Below are 18,279 nucleotides of genomic sequence, written 5' to 3'. Positions count from 1 at the left end.
CTGGGGTCACTGTGAACCAGTTCACATGCCAGCATTTTTCTCTTCCCCACCCCCAGCACCTGAGCTAACTGCTCCAAGCCTGAGGTTGGAGGTTTCTTGATCCCAGGAATTCTAGCAAAGGTACAGGATACAAACAGTCAGAGGAGGCTGTCTGGGAAGGGTGCGCATAGGGAGAACTGCAAACTTGGGAGCTTTGGTCTGACCCTTTACACTACCCGACAGTCCTTTGTTACCTGGGATGAAGGTTAGAGCAGAGAAGTGATTTATTTGGCATCAGAAAGATGGTCATCAAGAAAGGGAGAGAAGGCAATATCTGATGAGCACCTTCTCACCACATGTTGGGCCAGGTGCTGTGCTAATGAGCGCTTTCCCAGGCATCATTTCATGTCATGTTCAGAATTGCAGAGAAGGGGTAAACCTGAATACATACTCATATTGATCTTTGCAGTAATTCTCCTAAACTGCAGCACAAAGAATGAAGTCATGTGGTCAGATAGTTGGTGGTGGGGGAATTGGGATTTCTTTTTTTTTAAAAAAAAAAAAAAAACCTACACCACCTGGTATTCCCAGGTGGTCTCCCATCCAAGTACTAACCAGGCCCGACCCTGCTTAGTATTCAAGATAAGACGAGATGGGGTGCGTTCAGGGTGGTGTGGTCATATATGGGAATTAGGATTTCAACCCATGTCTGTCTAATTCCAAAATCTGTTCTCTCACTACCACATGAGGCTGCCTCTCATCAGAGGTCCGGCCTCGCTGGCCCTGCTAGCCCTGTAAGGAGGACAATCTTGTGTGCCTGGCTGTGGCAGTGTGGTAGAGCCCCAGGTAGTTCCTTGGCATCAGCTGCAGAGATGCAGGCTGCCACAGAGACCCTGCTCTACCCATAACCTGGGTGCTGGTTAACAGACCTCTGAGGGAATGACGATGGGCAAAACCAGCTTGGGAGCTGTGTGTCATTGATGTCTCTGTCCTCTAGGTGAGGGGACAGGAGGGCAGCTCCTTAGATTGGTATCACAATTGTATTTAAGTTCTCCAGGGAAACAGAATCAATGAGGCAATTTTATATACACACACACAAGCAGATTATTATAAAAATTGGCTCATGTGGTTATGGAAGTCAAAAAATCTCACAATCTGCCATCTACAAGCTGGAGAAACAGGCATAATTCAGTGGTGTATTTCAGCTCAAGCCTGAAGGCCTAAGACCCAGGGGGCTGAAGGTGTAGAGTCCAGGTCTGAATCTGAAAGCCTGAGAACCAGGAGTACCAGTATTTAAGGGTTGGGGAAGCTGGATGTCCCAGCTCAGGCAGAGCGAGAGAGCATATCCTTCCTCCATCTTTTTGTCCTCAGCTAGGATATCCTTCCTCCATCTTTTTGTTCCATTTGGGGCCTCAGTGGATAGGATGATGTCACCTCCATAGGGGAAGGCATCAGTCCACCAATTCACCAATCCAAATGCTGCTCTCTTCCAGAAACACGCTTGCAAACACACCCAGAAATAGTATTTTAACAACTACCTGGGCATTCCTTAGCCCAAGTTGTCCATCGAGTTGATGCACAAAACTAACCATCACAGCAATGCCAGAGCACAGCTTTCACTTCTGTAGGGAAATTCTCTTTGGTGGCATTTGGCAATAGCAACCCAAAGACTTCTGGGGGACTCCCAGGCCAGGATCCCATAGTCCAAATCTCACTGTTGGAGTTGGATAAAGAACAAAGAAGTAAACCAGGACTGGGATGGTTCTGTTGGGGCTGTTTAAGGGTGTCCTAACTGCACTGCTCTCTCTAACCCACTTGGTGGAAGCCTGCCACAGTCTGGGTATATGGCCATGAGGCCAGCGGAGGGTGGGACAGTAACAGTGGTGAGAGAGGGAAGGGCTTTGGGGAAGGAACTTTTGGTAAGATTGGACTGGGTAGAGCAAGGAATTACAGAAAGCAGAAGTGAAGAAGAGATCTGAGATAGAGATTAGAAAAATGGAAGGATCTTTTCCAGTTAAGTGTGTACTAAAAGCCAGGTGAGGTTTGAACCTCCAAGCTAAAATGTGAGTCAGACTCACAAGCTTAATAGTCACAAATTTAAAGAGAGATTCAGGTGAAGAAGAGCACGTAACTTAGAAGAGCCTTGGAGCCTTGAAGCGCGAACTGCCGCTAACACCAGGGGCCTTGAGCTACTGTTCCTCATCATTGAATAGGAGCTGTAAGTCCTCAAAGCTGTTGAAGACAACATTCTGCATGTAGAAGGCACATGATAAATCATCATACCCTTTCTGGTAAGGGTGGGTAAATCTATAATTATTTGGGTGATTGTGGAAGCGGTATGTTTAAAAGACAAACTGAAAAATAAATCATTGCAAAGTCTATTTATATGAAGAAGAATTGGGATACAGGCAGAAAGGGACAGGAGGCCTCGGTAGCTTGCTGCTCCAAGTGTGGTTTGTGGAGCAGAGACATTGGCGTCCCTCAGCAGCTTGTTAGGAGGGCAGACTCTCAGGCTCCACCCAGACCTGCTCAATCAGAATCTGCATTTTAACCACAGCCCTGTCAGAGTCACGTGCACTGCAGTTTGAGAAGTGCTTCTGCTTTACAAACTTGGTAGAGAAAAGCAAAATCACCCCAGGAGTTTAAAAAATACGGGTGCCTGTGTCTCACTCCCACAGATAGGGATTTCATTAGTCTGGGCTGAGGCCTGGGCACTGAGATTGTTCTAAAGTTCCCCAGTGATTTTTAATGCCCAGTGAGGATTGGGAATCACTCCTGTGTAGCCTAAGGGACATCTGGCAGGGGGAGAGGCAGAGGAAATGGAGAATGGCAAACACCTCCCAGCCAGGGCAAGTCAGTCCTGGTTTTTGTCCCAAGGGCACCTTGGGGACAAAAGGAAGATTTCCTGGGGTTCTGAGTTCTAATCTCAAATTTGCCTCCCCCGACTGGCTGTGTGTCCCTGAGACCAGTTAATGCCGGTCAAATAAGGAAGAAGTCAAAGAACTGTCCCTGTCTGAGCCCCCAGTGTCCTCACTTAAACGCGAGGCTGTTTATTTCCTCCAGCCCAAACATCCTGTTTCCCCTGCCTTTTCTGCCCCGTTCCTGCTTTGAGATCCTGCTGAAGTGGGATCATTCGCAGCTTCCGTGGGACAGGCTCCTAAGGGGCACGGAGGCTGCTTCCATTCACATGAAGGTCGGACTCAGCTGTGCGACAAGACAGAACAGTGGCTACCCTTTGGAGGAGTGGTTGACAGTGAGGGACACCAGGGAGCCTTCTGGGGTGTGATAACCTTCTGCATCCTGACCTGGGTAGTAGTTTTATGGGCGTAAAATGTTAGCTCAGCTTGTCACCTGCAACTGAGCACTTCATGTCATTTGTGCTTCAATTATTAACAAAGTGTGAGTAGTGCACAACAGGCCCCCAGGAAATAGCCAGGTCCTCAGGGTACTGGCAAACAGGAGCCGGTGACATTAGTAAGCTTGGGAGCTAAAGCAGAAATTGGGTAGAAGGTGAGAGAGTGACCTCCAGAGAGAGAAGGATGGGAACGGAGATGGAAACTCAGATAGAGAAGGTGCTAGGGGACTAACTTGACCCAAATTCCAGGCAGTTGAATTAGTCCTAGGTGAAAAGGGTGGGGTTTGGACCAACTGTACCAGTTTGCCCTGGGACTATTCCCCTTCTTAGCACTCAAATTTCTATGCCCCATGAAACCTCTAGGCCAAGGTAAATAGGGACAGTTGGTCCCTCTGCTCCCAGGCCTGGGCTGTGGGTGGCATTTGGATACATGGTAAGGGAATGGAACAGACCCAGGGAGAAGCCACTTCCCCCCAGGGCCACCAAGCTGTTCCAGAGCAGCCCATGTCCGTGTAGCTGGAATGGGCGCTCTCCTTTCTCACCAGGGCTGGGCTGTGAATCCACCAAGGGTCTGAAACGAGGCAGTGGCCCCCTGTTTCTCGGCCCTCCAGATCCCACTCCAGCCCTCTCAGGCTTTCCCAGCCATGCCATCTGCCCATACAGTCCCTGCCTTCACAGCACCCATTAGGTTAGTGTGCAATTGTTTCTTTGCTTCTGGATATTTCTATCTGACTTTGAGCCCTTTAGGGGTAAGAGTGAATTTTCCTTGGCTTTGCACACTACTATAGTTCTACTCAGGGCTGGAGCATCCTCTTTTTAGGGGATTTAATTGTAATCTTTTTGTATTGAGGATCTTTTTGGCACCTTGAAGAAGTTAATTCCCTTCTCAGAATAATACTTTAAATGCATAGCATAAAATACAGAGAGTTGCAAAGAAAATAAAGTATGCTGAGATACAGCCATCAAAAATATTTTTAGAAACACATTTGTAAAAAAAAGTCAGAACTATCCTTCTTTATTAAAGCTTTACCTAATGAGATCCAGCAGCAGCTGTAATTTTGAGGTAGCCATGACTACAAATGATATTTCATAACACCTGCAGCAAGTGTGCTGTGAAAATGAAAATACCTGTGACTTTTTATCAGTGACAAATGGCAGGCGCTGCTGACACCACTGTGGTTTGTTGACTGCATTCCTACCAACAGGAAATGCCGAATTTCACCTAGTAATTAACTAACATATAGATGTGATTTTTGTCCCATCCAATGTCACAGGCATCCCTGAATTCTAGGAAACCCAGGTTAAGAAATGCTGTGTAGGTGGATGGAAGATAAGAACTGCGCTTTGTAAACTGTCGAGTGCAATGTCCTTGTGAATACTGCTCGTCCTTGAGGGATGTGGGTGTTCTTAGGATAGGTAAGGGAGGCTGAGAACCAGGCTGAAACTGGTTAATTAACCAGCAAGCCGTGAGGTCAGAAGCAAGCAGGGGACCCTAGCTGCTCTGTGTCAAGCCGGCTGCTAATCCTCAACATGCTTTGTTGCAGTCAAGTAAATGATGGAATTGGATATTTGTCCACGCCCAAATCTCATGCTGAAATGTAATCCCTAATGTTGGAGGTGGGACCTAGTGGAAGGTCACAGGGGCAGATTCCTAATGACTTGGTGCTGTCCTGACCATAGTGAGTTCTTGCAAGATCAGGTTGTTTAAATGTGTGGCATCTGCCCCACCCCTTTGCTTTCTCTTGCTTCTCTTACCACGTGACGTGACGTGCAAGCTTCTGCTTTGCATTCTGCTGTGAATGAAAGCTCCCTGAGGCTTCTGCAGAAGCCAAGCAGATACCAGCACCATGCTTGTACAGTCTGCGGAACCGTGAGCCAATTAAAACCTCTTTGCTTTATAAATTACCCAGTCTCAGGTATTTCTTTATAGCAATGCAAGAATGGCCTGGTGCAGTAACATTTGATGGAGCTCTGCCTTTCTACACCATTCCCTGGTGCATGGGCGGATGTGCCAGCTGGCAGTGCTGGAGAACCATGGGGAGCCTGTTTCTTTGGTCTGGAGAGAGAGGTTTGGACAACAGAGGGAAGTGCTTTTGGGACAGCACAGAGTCTGGGGTCATAGCCTACCATAGCCAGAGGAGAGGCTTGCAAGGCTGCTGGGGTTTTCTGCACAGCCCCTGCATGGGACAATCCTCTGGATAAGAACAGCTGGGGCCTTCTTTTAAGAAGAGAGTCCCCTGGCAGAGGTGTACATTCAGACCTGAAGGTCTTGGCATGAGTGATTTTTTAAATACCACCTTGTGCAAGAGACCAGGGGAGGCAAAACTCTGCAGGCAAGTGGCCCCGTTGCTGGCGCCAGCCCAAGTGACCTTGGGCAGGAAAAGTGCCCTCTAATTAGCAATCAGGAAATCAAGGCACAGCACGGCGCCAGGCAGCATAACCTCAGCCCTAGCCTGGTGACACTTCAGCCCTCTAGACGGCATGCCCTTGCCCCTGCATGGCACGGCTGGGACATGGGGGGTTATTTTTTATCTGAGGTCGCTATTGTTGGTTGTCTGGTAGCTGCTGCAGTGGGTGCCAGTGAGGGTTTCCTGTGTAGCTTCCGCCTCCTTCTCCACGCACAGTTCCCTCCCTCCTCCAAGGCTCAGGCAGCATTTGAAGCCTACCCAGAGCTTAATCCTGGCTTTAGGGGAGACCAAGGATGTAGTGGCCTTCCCAGGCTTGTCCCCAACACACTGACCACGCAGCCTCCACCCTTGGGTGTGCTAGCCCCATTTCCTCTGCAGAGAGGTATGTAAGCTACTTTTTCTAGTTGCCTCTCTCCCACCCCCATGACTCTACTGAGTAAAGGTACTGCTTTCTAGAAAGCCAGATTTCCCAGATCAGTGGCTCTCAAATTGTTTTAACTGCGATCCACAGAAAGAAAAATATTTTTTTCATGACCAAGTACACACACTCATCGATATGTAGGGATGAAACGAAAATTCAGGGAATAACATTTACTCTTCCAATATCTGCTGTACTCTGATTTTTCCTTTTCTATTGTAGTCTTTTCTATTTGTTTTCTTTCTTTTTTAAAAAAATTCTGGTAGCCGGGCATGGTGGCTCAAGCCTGTAATCCCAGCACTTTGGGAGGCTGAGGCGGGCGGATAACGAGGTCAAGAGATCAAGACCATTCTGGCCAACATGGTGAAACCCCGTCTCTACTAAAAATACAAAAATTAGCTGGGCATGGTGGTGCGTACCTGTAATCCCAGCTACTTGGGAGGCTGAGGCAGGAGAATTGCTTGAACCCAGGAGGTGGAGGTTGCAGTGAGCCGAGATTGTGCCACTGCATTCCAGCCTGGCACCTGGTGACAGAGTGAGACTCTGTCTCAAAAAAAAAAAAAAAAAAAAAAAATTCTGGTTGCAGCCCACAAATAGATTACTTTCACAACCCCATAATGAGTCATGATTTAGCTTGAAAAATACTATGGCAGATAACTTTCCAGGGCGATTTCTCTTTTCCAAATGGAAGAAGGGCACTAGAGTTTATTGAGTCCCTGTGAACTAGGCACTGTTCTGGTTTTTGAGTGATATCTATTTTATTGAAAAGGAGATTGAGGCTTAGGCAGTCTGAGCCCATGTTCTTCTAGCTTAGCAGTGGAGGATCAGGGATTCTAGAGGTGCGCTGCTATAGGCCTGCACTGGTTCCCAGATCATCCCAGTCCCACAAAATCAGCCACAGTGGGAGCATTTACACCATGGAAATTGGCAAACACTACAAATCCAGGCCTTTTTTTTTTTTTTTTCCCAAAATTTCAGAGAAATTTACCAGCACACCATTTGTTCTGATTCTACTCTTTTCCAAAGTCAGTATATTTTGAAGTCCTCTGACCTCAGCTTCCTCATCCATAAAATAACATTAAAAATGTCTGCTTTGTAGGAAAAAATTATACTCGTGGAGCACATTCTGGTAAGTATGGGGGAACAGTGACTGGAAGGAAACCAAAATGCAAATAACTGATATGTTACCGTGATGGGATTTGAAAGATGAAGTCCCTAAATTTCACCATCTTTAATAATTTCCATCAGTGCTAAATGTACTTTGTACAAAAATGAAAACATTATATATATGAAAACCCACACTTTGGGGAAGTGTTATGAGAAATTAGAAGAAATGGAGGTAAACCAGTGCTCTGTAATTGGCAGACGCCAATCATAGAAATGTGTGAATTCATGGTTTTGTGACTGAAAACAGAAAAAGAAATATTGCAAATGAATTGCATGTCAAAGTAGGACCCAGGTAAACAGACAGAAAGGAGCGGTCTAAGGAATATTCTGATTCCAAGACTATACTGATGAACATGTCACAGAGGAATCACTAATTTTCAAAACTCTAGAATAAGGGCTCTACAGCCTTAAATTTGTCTAGTCCTAGGGCAGCGGTAGCCCCTCCGTCTGACAGATACCTCTGGCTGCAGCACCGAGAGAAGACAGCCTTACTTAGGAAGGTGTGGGCTCCAGCTACTGGATGGTGGCCTCAGCCTGCCTGCTACCATTCCATTCACTCCCTCATCCCTATTCTCTGAGGCCATGAGGGAAAAGTCTTTATCACCATCATTATCACAGTTATGATGATAACGGCTGCATTCGCTTCCTGTTGTGGCTGTTAGCAAATTACCACAAACCTAGTGGTTTATGACAAATTTATTATCTTACAGTCCTGGAGGTCAGAAGTCCAAAATAGCTGTCACTAGGATATAATCAAAGTGTGGGCAGGGCTCCATTCCTCCGGAGGCTCTAGGGAGAATCATGGCCTTGCCTTTTTCCCGCTTCTAGAAGTGCCTGCATTCCTTGACTGGCAGCCTCTTTCTCTGTCTTCAAAGCCAACAGCATTTCATCTCCACATCTCTCTCTGACTCTCACTCTCCTGCCCCTCTCTTTCATTACGGTACCTTTGTGATTAGATTGGGCTTAAAGATAATCCAGGATCTCCCCAAGCCAAGGTCAGCTGATTAGCAACCTTCATGCCCGTTTGCCATGTAACATTACATATTCACAGGTTCCTCAGATTAGGACAGCGACATCTGTGGGGGTGGAAGACATTATTTCTGTCTACCATAGTGGTTAACATTTCTCCAGCACTTACTATGTGTCTAGCAGAATTCCAAGCATGTTACTTATAATATGCATTTAGGTGTTGCCACAACCCTATGAGTTAGGTACTCACTTTACAAATGAGGAAAGTGAAGCATACAGAAGAAAAGTAACTTGTCCAAGGTCACACAACTAGGAAAAGGAAGGGCTGAGTTATAGATCTAGGCGTCTGATCTCAGAGCCCATGCTGTTAGCGACAATCACCCTTCAGTCATTTAAGGACGGATGTACAGACTGAATTCTACCTAATTTAATCCTCCTCTAATGATCCAGAAGCCCTTTCCGGATGTGACAGTGTCTCAGGTCCATCAACATCAACTTCCATAGGCCACCAGTTGGGCAACTTTGAATGAGTTGATCAGTGGATCTCAGGGGCTGGGATGCCCGGTGAGCCTTCCTCCTTCCCTGAGGGCTTCTCACAATGGCCACCTGTGTTTCTGAAACCCACCTTCACCAGGACCCATGAGGCACTGCTCTGTGGTGTTTGCTCTCAGCTTTCTTTTTTTCTTTACTCCAGACATACTAGCTTCATAGGCATTCCTCAAAAAGATGGAGATGATCTTTATCTCAGGCCTTTGAACTTGCTGTCTCCTCACCTGGAATCTCTTCCCAACCTACTCTCAAAGCTCAGCTCTCATTTCAAACAGGTTTCTGCACAGGGATCCTCTCTAAAGAGGAGCCGGGCAGAGCTATAGACCCACCCTGATGAGGGACCTCCCACTCTTCCCTCTCCAATCTTAGGTGGGCAGAGGCATTAAAGTTCTCTTCTCCATGCCTTTCCCCTCTCAAGGTGATGAACAAAAGGAGGCAGACTGAAGGAGTTGCATCTTATCTTCACCTTGAAGCTACCTTTGTATGTCCACAAAGAACCCAAAGCAAAAAGCAGGAGACAGAAGGCAGAAGTTAGTTCATTAGCCACTAGACCCTCAAAAGACAGAAAACACCCTGACTGTGGATCACCTACTGGGTGCTCAATCTTCACACCCCTGTGTAGGAGTTATTAATCTTACCTCCATTTTACAGACAAGAACACTGAGGATTCTAGACATTAAGAAACTGGACCCAAAGCACCCATGGAGGGGCTGCGCAGGACTCAAATGCAAGTCGGCTTGCATAATCCTTCTCTTAGGGAAAGGGGACAACTTGGGATGAAGCAGGTGGGTATTAAAGCAACTGGCTAACCGTGAAAAAGAATGACAGAACTTTTTACCAAACAAATAATTATTTTGTTTAGAAAGTCACATGGAGACAGTGGGAGACAGAAGGGAAGACTCGCCTTTCATCCCCAGGAGCTATTCGCCTGTGGATATCCAATTGTTCCGGCACCACTTGTTGAAAAGACTTCTCTTCCTCCATTGAGCTGCCTTGACACCTTTGTCAAGAATCTGTCAACCACACATCTGTGGGTCTATTTCTGGACCCTATTCTGTTCCACTGATCTATTTTTCAGTCTTGATGCCAACACCACACTGTTTTGATGAAAGTAGCTTTGTATTAAGTTTTTGAAACTGAGAACTGAGAGTCCTCCAACTTCATTTTCCTTTTTCAAAGTTGTTTTGGCTAGCCTGGGTTCTTTCCATTTCCATATGAATTTCAGAATCAGATCATCAATGTCTACAAAACAGCTTGCTGAGATTTTGATTGTGTTGAGTCTATAGATCAATTTGGAGAGAGCTGACATTTTAACATTTAGTGTTCAGATCCGACGAACATGGTAGAGCTTTCATTTATGTAGAGATTCTTCAATTTCTCTCAGCAGTGTTTTGAAATTTTCATTGAACTGGTTTTGCATACCTTGTATCAGTGTTACCCTAAGTAGTTTGTATTTTTTATGCTAATGTAAATTGTATTTTAAATTTCAATGTTCTGTTATTTTTTTTAAATTTTACTTTAAGTTCTGAGATACATGTACAGAACGTGCAGGTTTGTTATATAGGTATACATGTGCCATGGTGGTTTACCACACCTGTCAACCCATCATCTAAGTTTTAAGCCCCGCATGTATTAGGCATTTGTCCTAATGTTCTCCTTCACCTTGCCCCCAACCCCCTCACAGGCCCCAGTGTGTGACGTTCCCCTCCCTGTGTCCATGTGTTCTCATTGTTCAATTCCCACTTATGAGTGAGAAGATGTAGTGTTTGCTTTTTGTCCTGTTATTACCAGCATACAGAAATACAGTCAATTTTTGAATACTGAGCTTAGATCCTGCAACCACGCTAAACTCACTTATTAGTTCCAGGAGCTTTTTTGTGTAGATTTCATAGGATTTTCTACATAGATGATGCCATCTGCAAACAGTTTTCTGCAGGGCTGTGTTCAAGGAGTCTGCATTCTAATAAACTCCATCCTCAGGCTGCTGGGGGAAAATAAAGGGGTAATCCAATATGAGGAGGGTCAGGTCCTGCCGGTTATCCTTGGGGCAGCAGACCCACAGATCTAGGTGTTTCACTAAGGCTAATGTTAAAATGGGTCGCTATTCTGTAAGTCCTGGTGGACACCTTCAGCACAAACCACTGGATTGGCTATATTCACCACAGTTAAGGAATCCAGAAGAGGGCTGGGTGAAGGCAAAATATCCAGCCGTGGGTTAGAAAGATGCCCCCAAGTCCCTTCTACAAAGCACCATTTTCTCACTCTGACCTCCAAAAAGCCTCCTTCCTGGTCTCTAGGCTTCTCATCTTGCCCCCTCCAATCCCATCTCCATTCATCTGGGTTATATAAAAATATAAAGCAGACCATGCTAGGCCTTGCCATTAGAATACAATCCCCAAACTCCTCACCAGGACTGAGTAGCCCTCTTGCATGCTTTCCTCTCCCACCACCCCACCCCACCTGCCAAGCCCTTTCCAAGCTGTTCTCCCTAATGGAAACATTTTCCAATGCCCCCCACTCCCCTCTGCTCCCTGCAACCTAGTACCTGGCTAACTTCTCCTTGTCACTGCTTCCAAAGACCTTCCTGACCATCGCAACTGATGTTCACTCTCAGGACATCCCAGTATGATCCTGCCTTGCACTCACCATATTCGTCATTAATTTCCCACTAAGGCAGTGCTGTGAGAGCCAGGCCCAGTGACATTTGTGACCTTGACCTCTTACCAATGGCTGCTAAGCAGTAGGTGCTCAGTAAATGCTTTGCGTGATAGCCTGAGCTTGCCGCATGCCCAACCATTCACCCTCCATGTGAATGATCTTACAATATGTCTTGGGTTTTTCTTCCTTTAGGGGGTAGTTCAAACTTTGGCTGTGAGTTAAATCTCCCCAGGGAATTCTCCCCAGACAAGCCATCAGGTGAGCTACATAAGGCACCACTCTTGGAACTCCCCCAGCTCAGCCTCCCTGCAGGGTTTCATCTTGCTCCTGAGCTCACTCCATTCCAATGGAACAGGAAGGAAAAAGAAAACCAGACCAGAGTGGAAAGCATTTTCAAACTTTATTTACAACTGTCACAGTGACAAAAAGTAGTTTGGAAAAAAAAATGCTAGTTTCTCCCTGAGCCTCAAAAAAGAACAGATAGAAGTTACAGGAGGTTCATCTCACAACAGGCATTTTTACTGAAATACTAGGAATTTTTTCAATACAATCAGTTAGAAATACACACAAATTACTAAAAAAAAAAAAAAAAAAAAAAAAAAAAAAGAGGAGGCCAGATAGGAGCTCAGCCACTTGTCCAAGAGCAGGTGGGTCCCCCCAGCAGGCTCCACCACTGAGGGTCCTGACGTTAGCGGTCAGCCCCTGGCCTGCTCAGACTGCAAACAGTCATACAAAGTGATCTAGGGACCGGCAAAAGTAATAAACCACCCCCCAAAACAGACACATACACAAAGTAGATTTGTTACGCAGTTTACAAGCACGTTCCCATCACACAGCAAGACCGCGACAGGTGATTCAGGGTAGCAGATGAGGGAAGACACCAAAACACAGGACTTGAAAAGGCAAGACCCCCGTCCACAAAGGAGGTGAGGGAATGAGAGTATGGGTGAACCACTCTCTGCAGCCAAAACAGAACGAAGCGGAGAGCAAGAGAGAGAGAAAGCCCCTCTTGGTGCAGGCTGCAGGCCTCTCCCACTTCTGTGAGGAGTTGGAAGAAGTTATTGCCATCAATGTGTGTCACACAGGCAGACGACAGAGGGAGGAAGCAGGGGGTGCGGGCGACCATCGGCTTCCCAGATCTGAATTCCGCAGACTGCTGCGTCCACAGCACGCCCTCATCCTCCTGCCCTGGCATCCCCAGAGCCACAATGACCTTGAGGTATTAAATACAGCTATATACACAAGTCCAGAACCGAGGGTCAGCCTAGACTGACTGGAGACCTGAGGGGACATGCTGCGTGCCTTGGTTGGCCAAGTTCAGCTCAAGGAAGGCTCTCGGTCCACCCCTGGGCCACACAGTACTGCTCTCGGGTGGACTGAAGCATTTGTCCTGCGACCTACTACTCCAGACGGCTCTTAGCTACGATAAGAAACGCTAAGTCCAAAGGCCAACTTTCTCATACGAGTGGTGCCCTTGCAGGAAGTGGGTGGGCGGTGGGGAGGGATGAGGACCACCACTGAGTAAGAGCAGCAGAGGTCCCTTGCTATGCCTCCCTTCCGCTCTTGCCCAGGAACAACATGGGGAGAAGCCAGGGATCTCGTGACATCCTTTAGTCTCAAACTTCATCCCAAGGCTGCCACGAGAGCCTTGCCCCCACCATGCAATAATTCCCAAGAATTATTGGGAATTATTTTTGGCATGGGTGTGCCAGCTCTTGGGACCTTCATGAAAGCTCACCTCCCCAACAAGACACAGAAAAAGCCACATCTGCTCTCCACTTGGCACCCACAAGAAAAACAGACCAAGAGCCCCCATGGGCATGAGTACGGCAGCTGGGCAGCCTGGCGGAAATCCACAGCTGAGCTGGGGACCTATGTGTCCATGGCTGCTGTGGCTGGGGCAGGGAAGGTGGCGGTGAGGAGGAGGAAGGGCCAGCCAGGGAGGGCACACCACTTCATCTTGGGAGGGCAGCAGTTGAGGGAGAGACCTTCATGCCAAGTGTCCACCCCGGGGTATCCAACAAGGGCAAGAAATGCTCTCACTACTCCTAAAAGTGCTGGGAAGCAACATGGCTAGATCAGGGAGAAAAGCTGAAAAGCACTGCCTCTTAGAAACCGATCACCTTGGCTTTGTGAGCCTACCACAGCTGGGAGAAGAGAGGCCATGGAGAAGGGTGGGGTGACCTTTCTTTCCTGCACATCACCTCTAGCTGGCTTTGCAACAGCCAATTGCTCCTGCTCTCCTTTCCTCTCCTCCCTGTCATAGACCAACACTCCTGAAATGAAAGCAAAGGGTGGGCTGGGTGAAACCGGATAGAGAGATGAAGACTTTGTTTTCTGACGCCCCGGCAGCCGGAGTGAATGTTTGCTGAGCGCATCCTGGCTGCAGTTCTCTGCTCAATGTTTTCCTAAAAACATGTGTTTTCTTCTTTTACCACATGTTTGTTTTCTTACCCCAAATGTTCCTTGCTTGCTTTGCACATGCCCCACCTCCCACCCCCCAAGACCCACTGGAATCCCACCACTGCCTCTAACTGGGCTGCCAGAGTTCAGATAATGATCTCAAAAACAGCACTCACTCCCCCTCAAGCCCAACCCCCTGGTTCTAAGCTGCTTCCTTTCTAGAAGGCCTTGCAAATTGTCAGAGGGCTCCACTGCTCGGCAAATTTCAAAATAAAAGATAAGACAAGAAAAGAAAACCAACTCGGTGATTTGCAGGTGCAAAACGGAAGCCTCGTTTGACATTTTCAGAATGACTGTGGTTCACTCTCTTCTTCCATCATGATGGGAAAAACAGTTCAGGAACAGATGCTCGCTGGTATGACCCATGGGAGCCCACGGGGACTCTACTGCTCTTTATTTTCTTTCGCTGTCTCTTCGCAGTTGTCTTGCTCATCCTCCTGGACCAAGAACTCCTCCGGGGGCCACCGGAGCTCCCCGCTCTCCACCTCCCCTTCCGTGGGCTCCACCACTATGGAAGGCAGGCGGTCCTTCAGTTTGCAGCAGCGGTCAAAGTCTGATGGGTCTGGAAAGATCTGAAAGAAAAGCAGAGCAGGTGCCTGGTCATGTACATATTTGAAAAGAGAAATTCCATTCCTTCTTTGCACATCCGTGTGGCATACTGGGTGTGTGCCATAGGCCAGGGACTATGCTTTGCACTTGGGAGGCTGTGGAGCCGAAGATGGGAACCACAGGAGAAAATTCTGGGGAAACATAGGAAACAGTCCCTCAGTCAGGCTTTGATTCTAATCCTGGAGCTGAAAGTTTTGGGACAGTGCCGCTGAGTCTAAAGGCCGATGACTGTATTTCATTTTCAGATAAAATAATCCCAAATCATATTATCCACAGCAAGTCTGATCTTTCTCTGCAGCAAGTAATTTACACCAGCAGTGCAAAGGATACCACAGGTGCCACAACATTAAGTGCCTCCCGGAATAATTATCGGCATTAAGTGAGCAGGCTGCCATGTGCTATACATATATAACTTCCAGCCTACACAGTCATGCTGAAAAATAGCTGTTGCTAATGCTAGCCCAAAGAATCTCAGGCTTGGGAGAGTAGGTGGTCCAAGGCCAGACAGCCTAGAGCTGAGTGAGGGATGGGATGAGATTAAAAACTGGGTCTGTTCAATTCCCCTGCCCCAACACCAGCCTGTCCCTCAAGTAGACGGTCCTGATCCCATTGCAACTGTAAAGTCAAAGCCAAATCCTGATGAAAAGCATGGACCCCAGTCACAGGCAGGCTGGGAACAAAATCCAAGGATCCCTTCTTTTTCACCTGCGACCTGGCTTCTTGCCAGCTCTACACCTGAAGGCATCTACTTCTCCTTCCAGAGTCCCAGCAATCAGGCTTTGTTTTTTTAATGCCTGCTCTGTGTCCTGCCCTGAGCTGGCAGAAACCCCAAACTCAGCTATAAAATCAAGGACCAAATCTGGCTCTGTGGATTCCCTTTGCACACACTGCCCTGTGACTACAGCTGACCCAATTCTTTGCCCAGCAGCTTAAGTACTTAATCCGCTGGGCTGCTGGTCCCTGCCATTCACAGCCCTCAGTGACACACCCCAGAGCCGGAGAGAGGAGGCTCTGTCTGGGATGCTGGGCTCACAGAATCAGGCACTTGGCACCTTCACCGCCATCTCTTCCCACCTCTCCATTTGGTAGATGAGTAAACCAAGAGCCCAGAGGGGTCAGGAGAGCCACTCGAGGTCACACAGCTTGTTCATGGCACGAGAAAGGAAAGCAAAACCTTGAGTGGGGACATATTTGAAGAGATCTGGGGGGCTGCCTGTTCCTCGATCCAGATGGAAACAGACCCATGGCAGCAGACAGAAATCTTCCGTGACCAGGACATGGAAGGCTCTTTTGCAAACTCAGGCCTCCCCAACTTCTGTGGTGCTCTGAGGGTGCCGGGTCTTACTGCCACCCAAGCCCATGCAGTGCCCCAGCCAAGTCACACTCTCACCACATCACAGGCCACGTGGGGCTTCCAGGAATCACAGGCCTCAATGAAGCCTCCCCAATCCCTGCAGACGAGTGATTATTAACCATTTATCCAATAAAGGCCTATTGCTGGGGATTAAGCCTTAAGCCAGCTGCACAACCAGGCATCATTAAAGACTTAACGAGGCTCATAAAAGGTATCATAATGGCAGCCAGGAGGAAAACAAGCTTAGGGAGGGGCTGGGCCAGTGTGGGTCATGGAGGCGCAGGGACATGGACATTGACTCGGGGCTGCGTCCTCCTGACCAGGCCAGCCCGGAAGTCCTGCCCTCGGACTGTGCTGTGACCGGACACGCGTGTGCCGAGCGAGGCATGGCCAAGTGGGCTTTTTAGACACTTCCTCATTTCTTGGGTGGAGCCAGAGCTCCCCATGGGCTGTGGGGACACAAGGCGCCCTCCAAGCATGAGCTTTCAGACCCCTCCATCGGGGTCCCTCTCACCCACTCCCACACTACAGGTCACAAAGCTCTTTCAGATGTCGCCTTGTTCAGGGCTCACTGCCACCCCAGGAACAGTAAGACCTGGGACTCTGCGGGTCACATGGCAGAGCCAGGATTCAAACCTACATCTGCTGTTTTCAGTGCCCGTGCCTTCTGGAAAATGGATTAGGCTGCTGCTGGGTCTCCACCCTGTTTCACAGATGGAAAGCTGAGCAGGGAAGGAGAGCCAAACTCTTGGCCTTGACTGCCCAGGAGCTGTGGGGGCACCAATCCAGGAGGTGAGCTTCCCAGTTCTGATGCTTGTTCTAAACCTTCAGGATCCAAGACAGAGCTGCGAGCTGTCAAGAGGAGAGGGGCACGTGCCCCGGGAAGAGCCTGGCCCCGCCTACACCCTCTGACCTCACTGCCAGGATTATGCTGACCACACTCATTGCCTGGGCTGGGAGAGGGAAAATCCAATCTAACCATGATGACCTAAGCCAAGGAAAAGCAAAAGGGATGACAAGCAGGGCAGGACCAGCAAAAGGAGGAGGGGGAGGAAGAGAAGGAGGAAGAGAGGAGGAAGAGAAAGAGGAAGAAAAGGAGGAGAGGGGTGAGAAGCATTAGATTTCATTTCAAGCTGGGAACAGGTCTTTCATTAAAATAAGGAGAAAAAACTCAATAACGATGATGATGATGGATGAAATTTTTTGCTGAGCGGAATCTCAAACCTCGAGCTAATTCAAGTTCCCCCATCCAGGTTTTCTTTACTTGGTTTCAGTTACCCACAGTCAACCGCAGTCCCAAGGTAGGTAGGTACAGGACAGTAAGATATTGTGAGAAGGAGGCAGAGAGAGACCACATTCACATGGCTTTAATAGTGGTATGCTGTTAAAATGGTTCTATTTTATCCTTAGCTATCCTTGTTAATCTCACATTGAGTCTAATGTATAAATTAACCTTTATCACAGGTATGGATATAAAAGATAAAACATAGCATATGTGGGTTTGGAATTATCTGTGGTTTCAGGCATCCACTGTGGGTCTTGGAACGTATCCCCCAGAGATAACGGGGACTACTGTCACCCTGTTTTATGGATGAGAAACCTGAAGCACAGAGAGGGTAAATGCCTTGCTCGAAGCCACACACCTGGGAAGCAGCTGAACTGGGATCCAAACCCAGATCTACAGGACTTCAAATGCCATGGGTTAAGCCACACAACCACCACTGCAAAGCTCTGGTCAAGTCCTTTCAACCCAAATGCCTCAGTGTCTCCTTTTGAGAAGTGAGTGACCTTCCTGTCTCACTAGATGGATACAAGTTCTTGGCAAACATAAAGATGATAAAATACTTCGAGGAAATAAGTGAAATTCAATCTATAATGTCCTCTTTGAAGCGGTTTCAACAGAATTACAGTAAGCATCCAATCTCCAAGCAAGAGCCAGTCATACAAACACAGTAATTAAAATAATTCCAAACAGCGCCATTCATACCGAGAGCTACACAATTAAGTCTTTTAAGTCCTTAGAAGAAGTCTGAGAATTGAACTTCTGATAGTGCTTAGCTGCCAGAGAACTTTGCTCCCTGAATGGCCCCAAGCAAGCACTGCTTAAAAAAAAATTTTTTTTTTTACAAAGCCTGTTAATAATTGTATTTTTAAAAATTACTGTAATAATCAAACCCTTCCATCAGAGATCTTATTTTATTATCAGCTTATACCCATTTGGGCCTCAAAATTGTCGCTCTCTCCAAACACAAAAAGTACCCAGAACCAACAGCTTCTGGTTTCCTCACAGACAGACAGAAAGCCTTGCAGTGCTGCTGAGTAATTTGCCAGCACAATCTTATCTCTGACA

The 18,279-nt window shown here is 47.4% G+C and overlaps 1 protein-coding gene and 1 pseudogene across 1 annotated transcript in view; both read right to left on the bottom strand.

The window, feature by feature from the left end:
- Positions 1-545: 545 nt before the first annotated feature.
- Positions 546-664, bottom strand: LOC116524345 (annotated as a pseudogene).
- Positions 665-11,884: 11,220 nt separating this feature from the next.
- The window catches only part of LBH (LBH regulator of WNT signaling pathway), a 28,175-nt gene continuing 21,780 nt past the window's right edge, over positions 11,885-18,279 (bottom strand). Inside the window, exon 3 of the mRNA XM_032239204.1 lies at positions 11,885-14,538. Within this exon, the coding sequence (XP_032095095.1) occupies positions 14,350-14,538 (189 nt within the window). The 3' untranslated portion in view covers positions 11,885-14,349. The remainder of the gene's footprint in view (positions 14,539-18,279) is intronic.

The sequence above is a fragment of the Sapajus apella genome, unplaced genomic scaffold (genome assembly GCF_009761245.1).
Source record: "Sapajus apella isolate SASKATOON/1434 unplaced genomic scaffold, GSC_monkey_1.0 scaffold44, whole genome shotgun sequence".
Classification (NCBI taxonomy): Eukaryota; Metazoa; Chordata; class Mammalia; order Primates; family Cebidae; genus Sapajus; species Sapajus apella.
The sequence above is the reverse complement of the archived record's forward strand: the minus strand, read 5'-3'. Positions and strand labels throughout refer to the sequence as shown.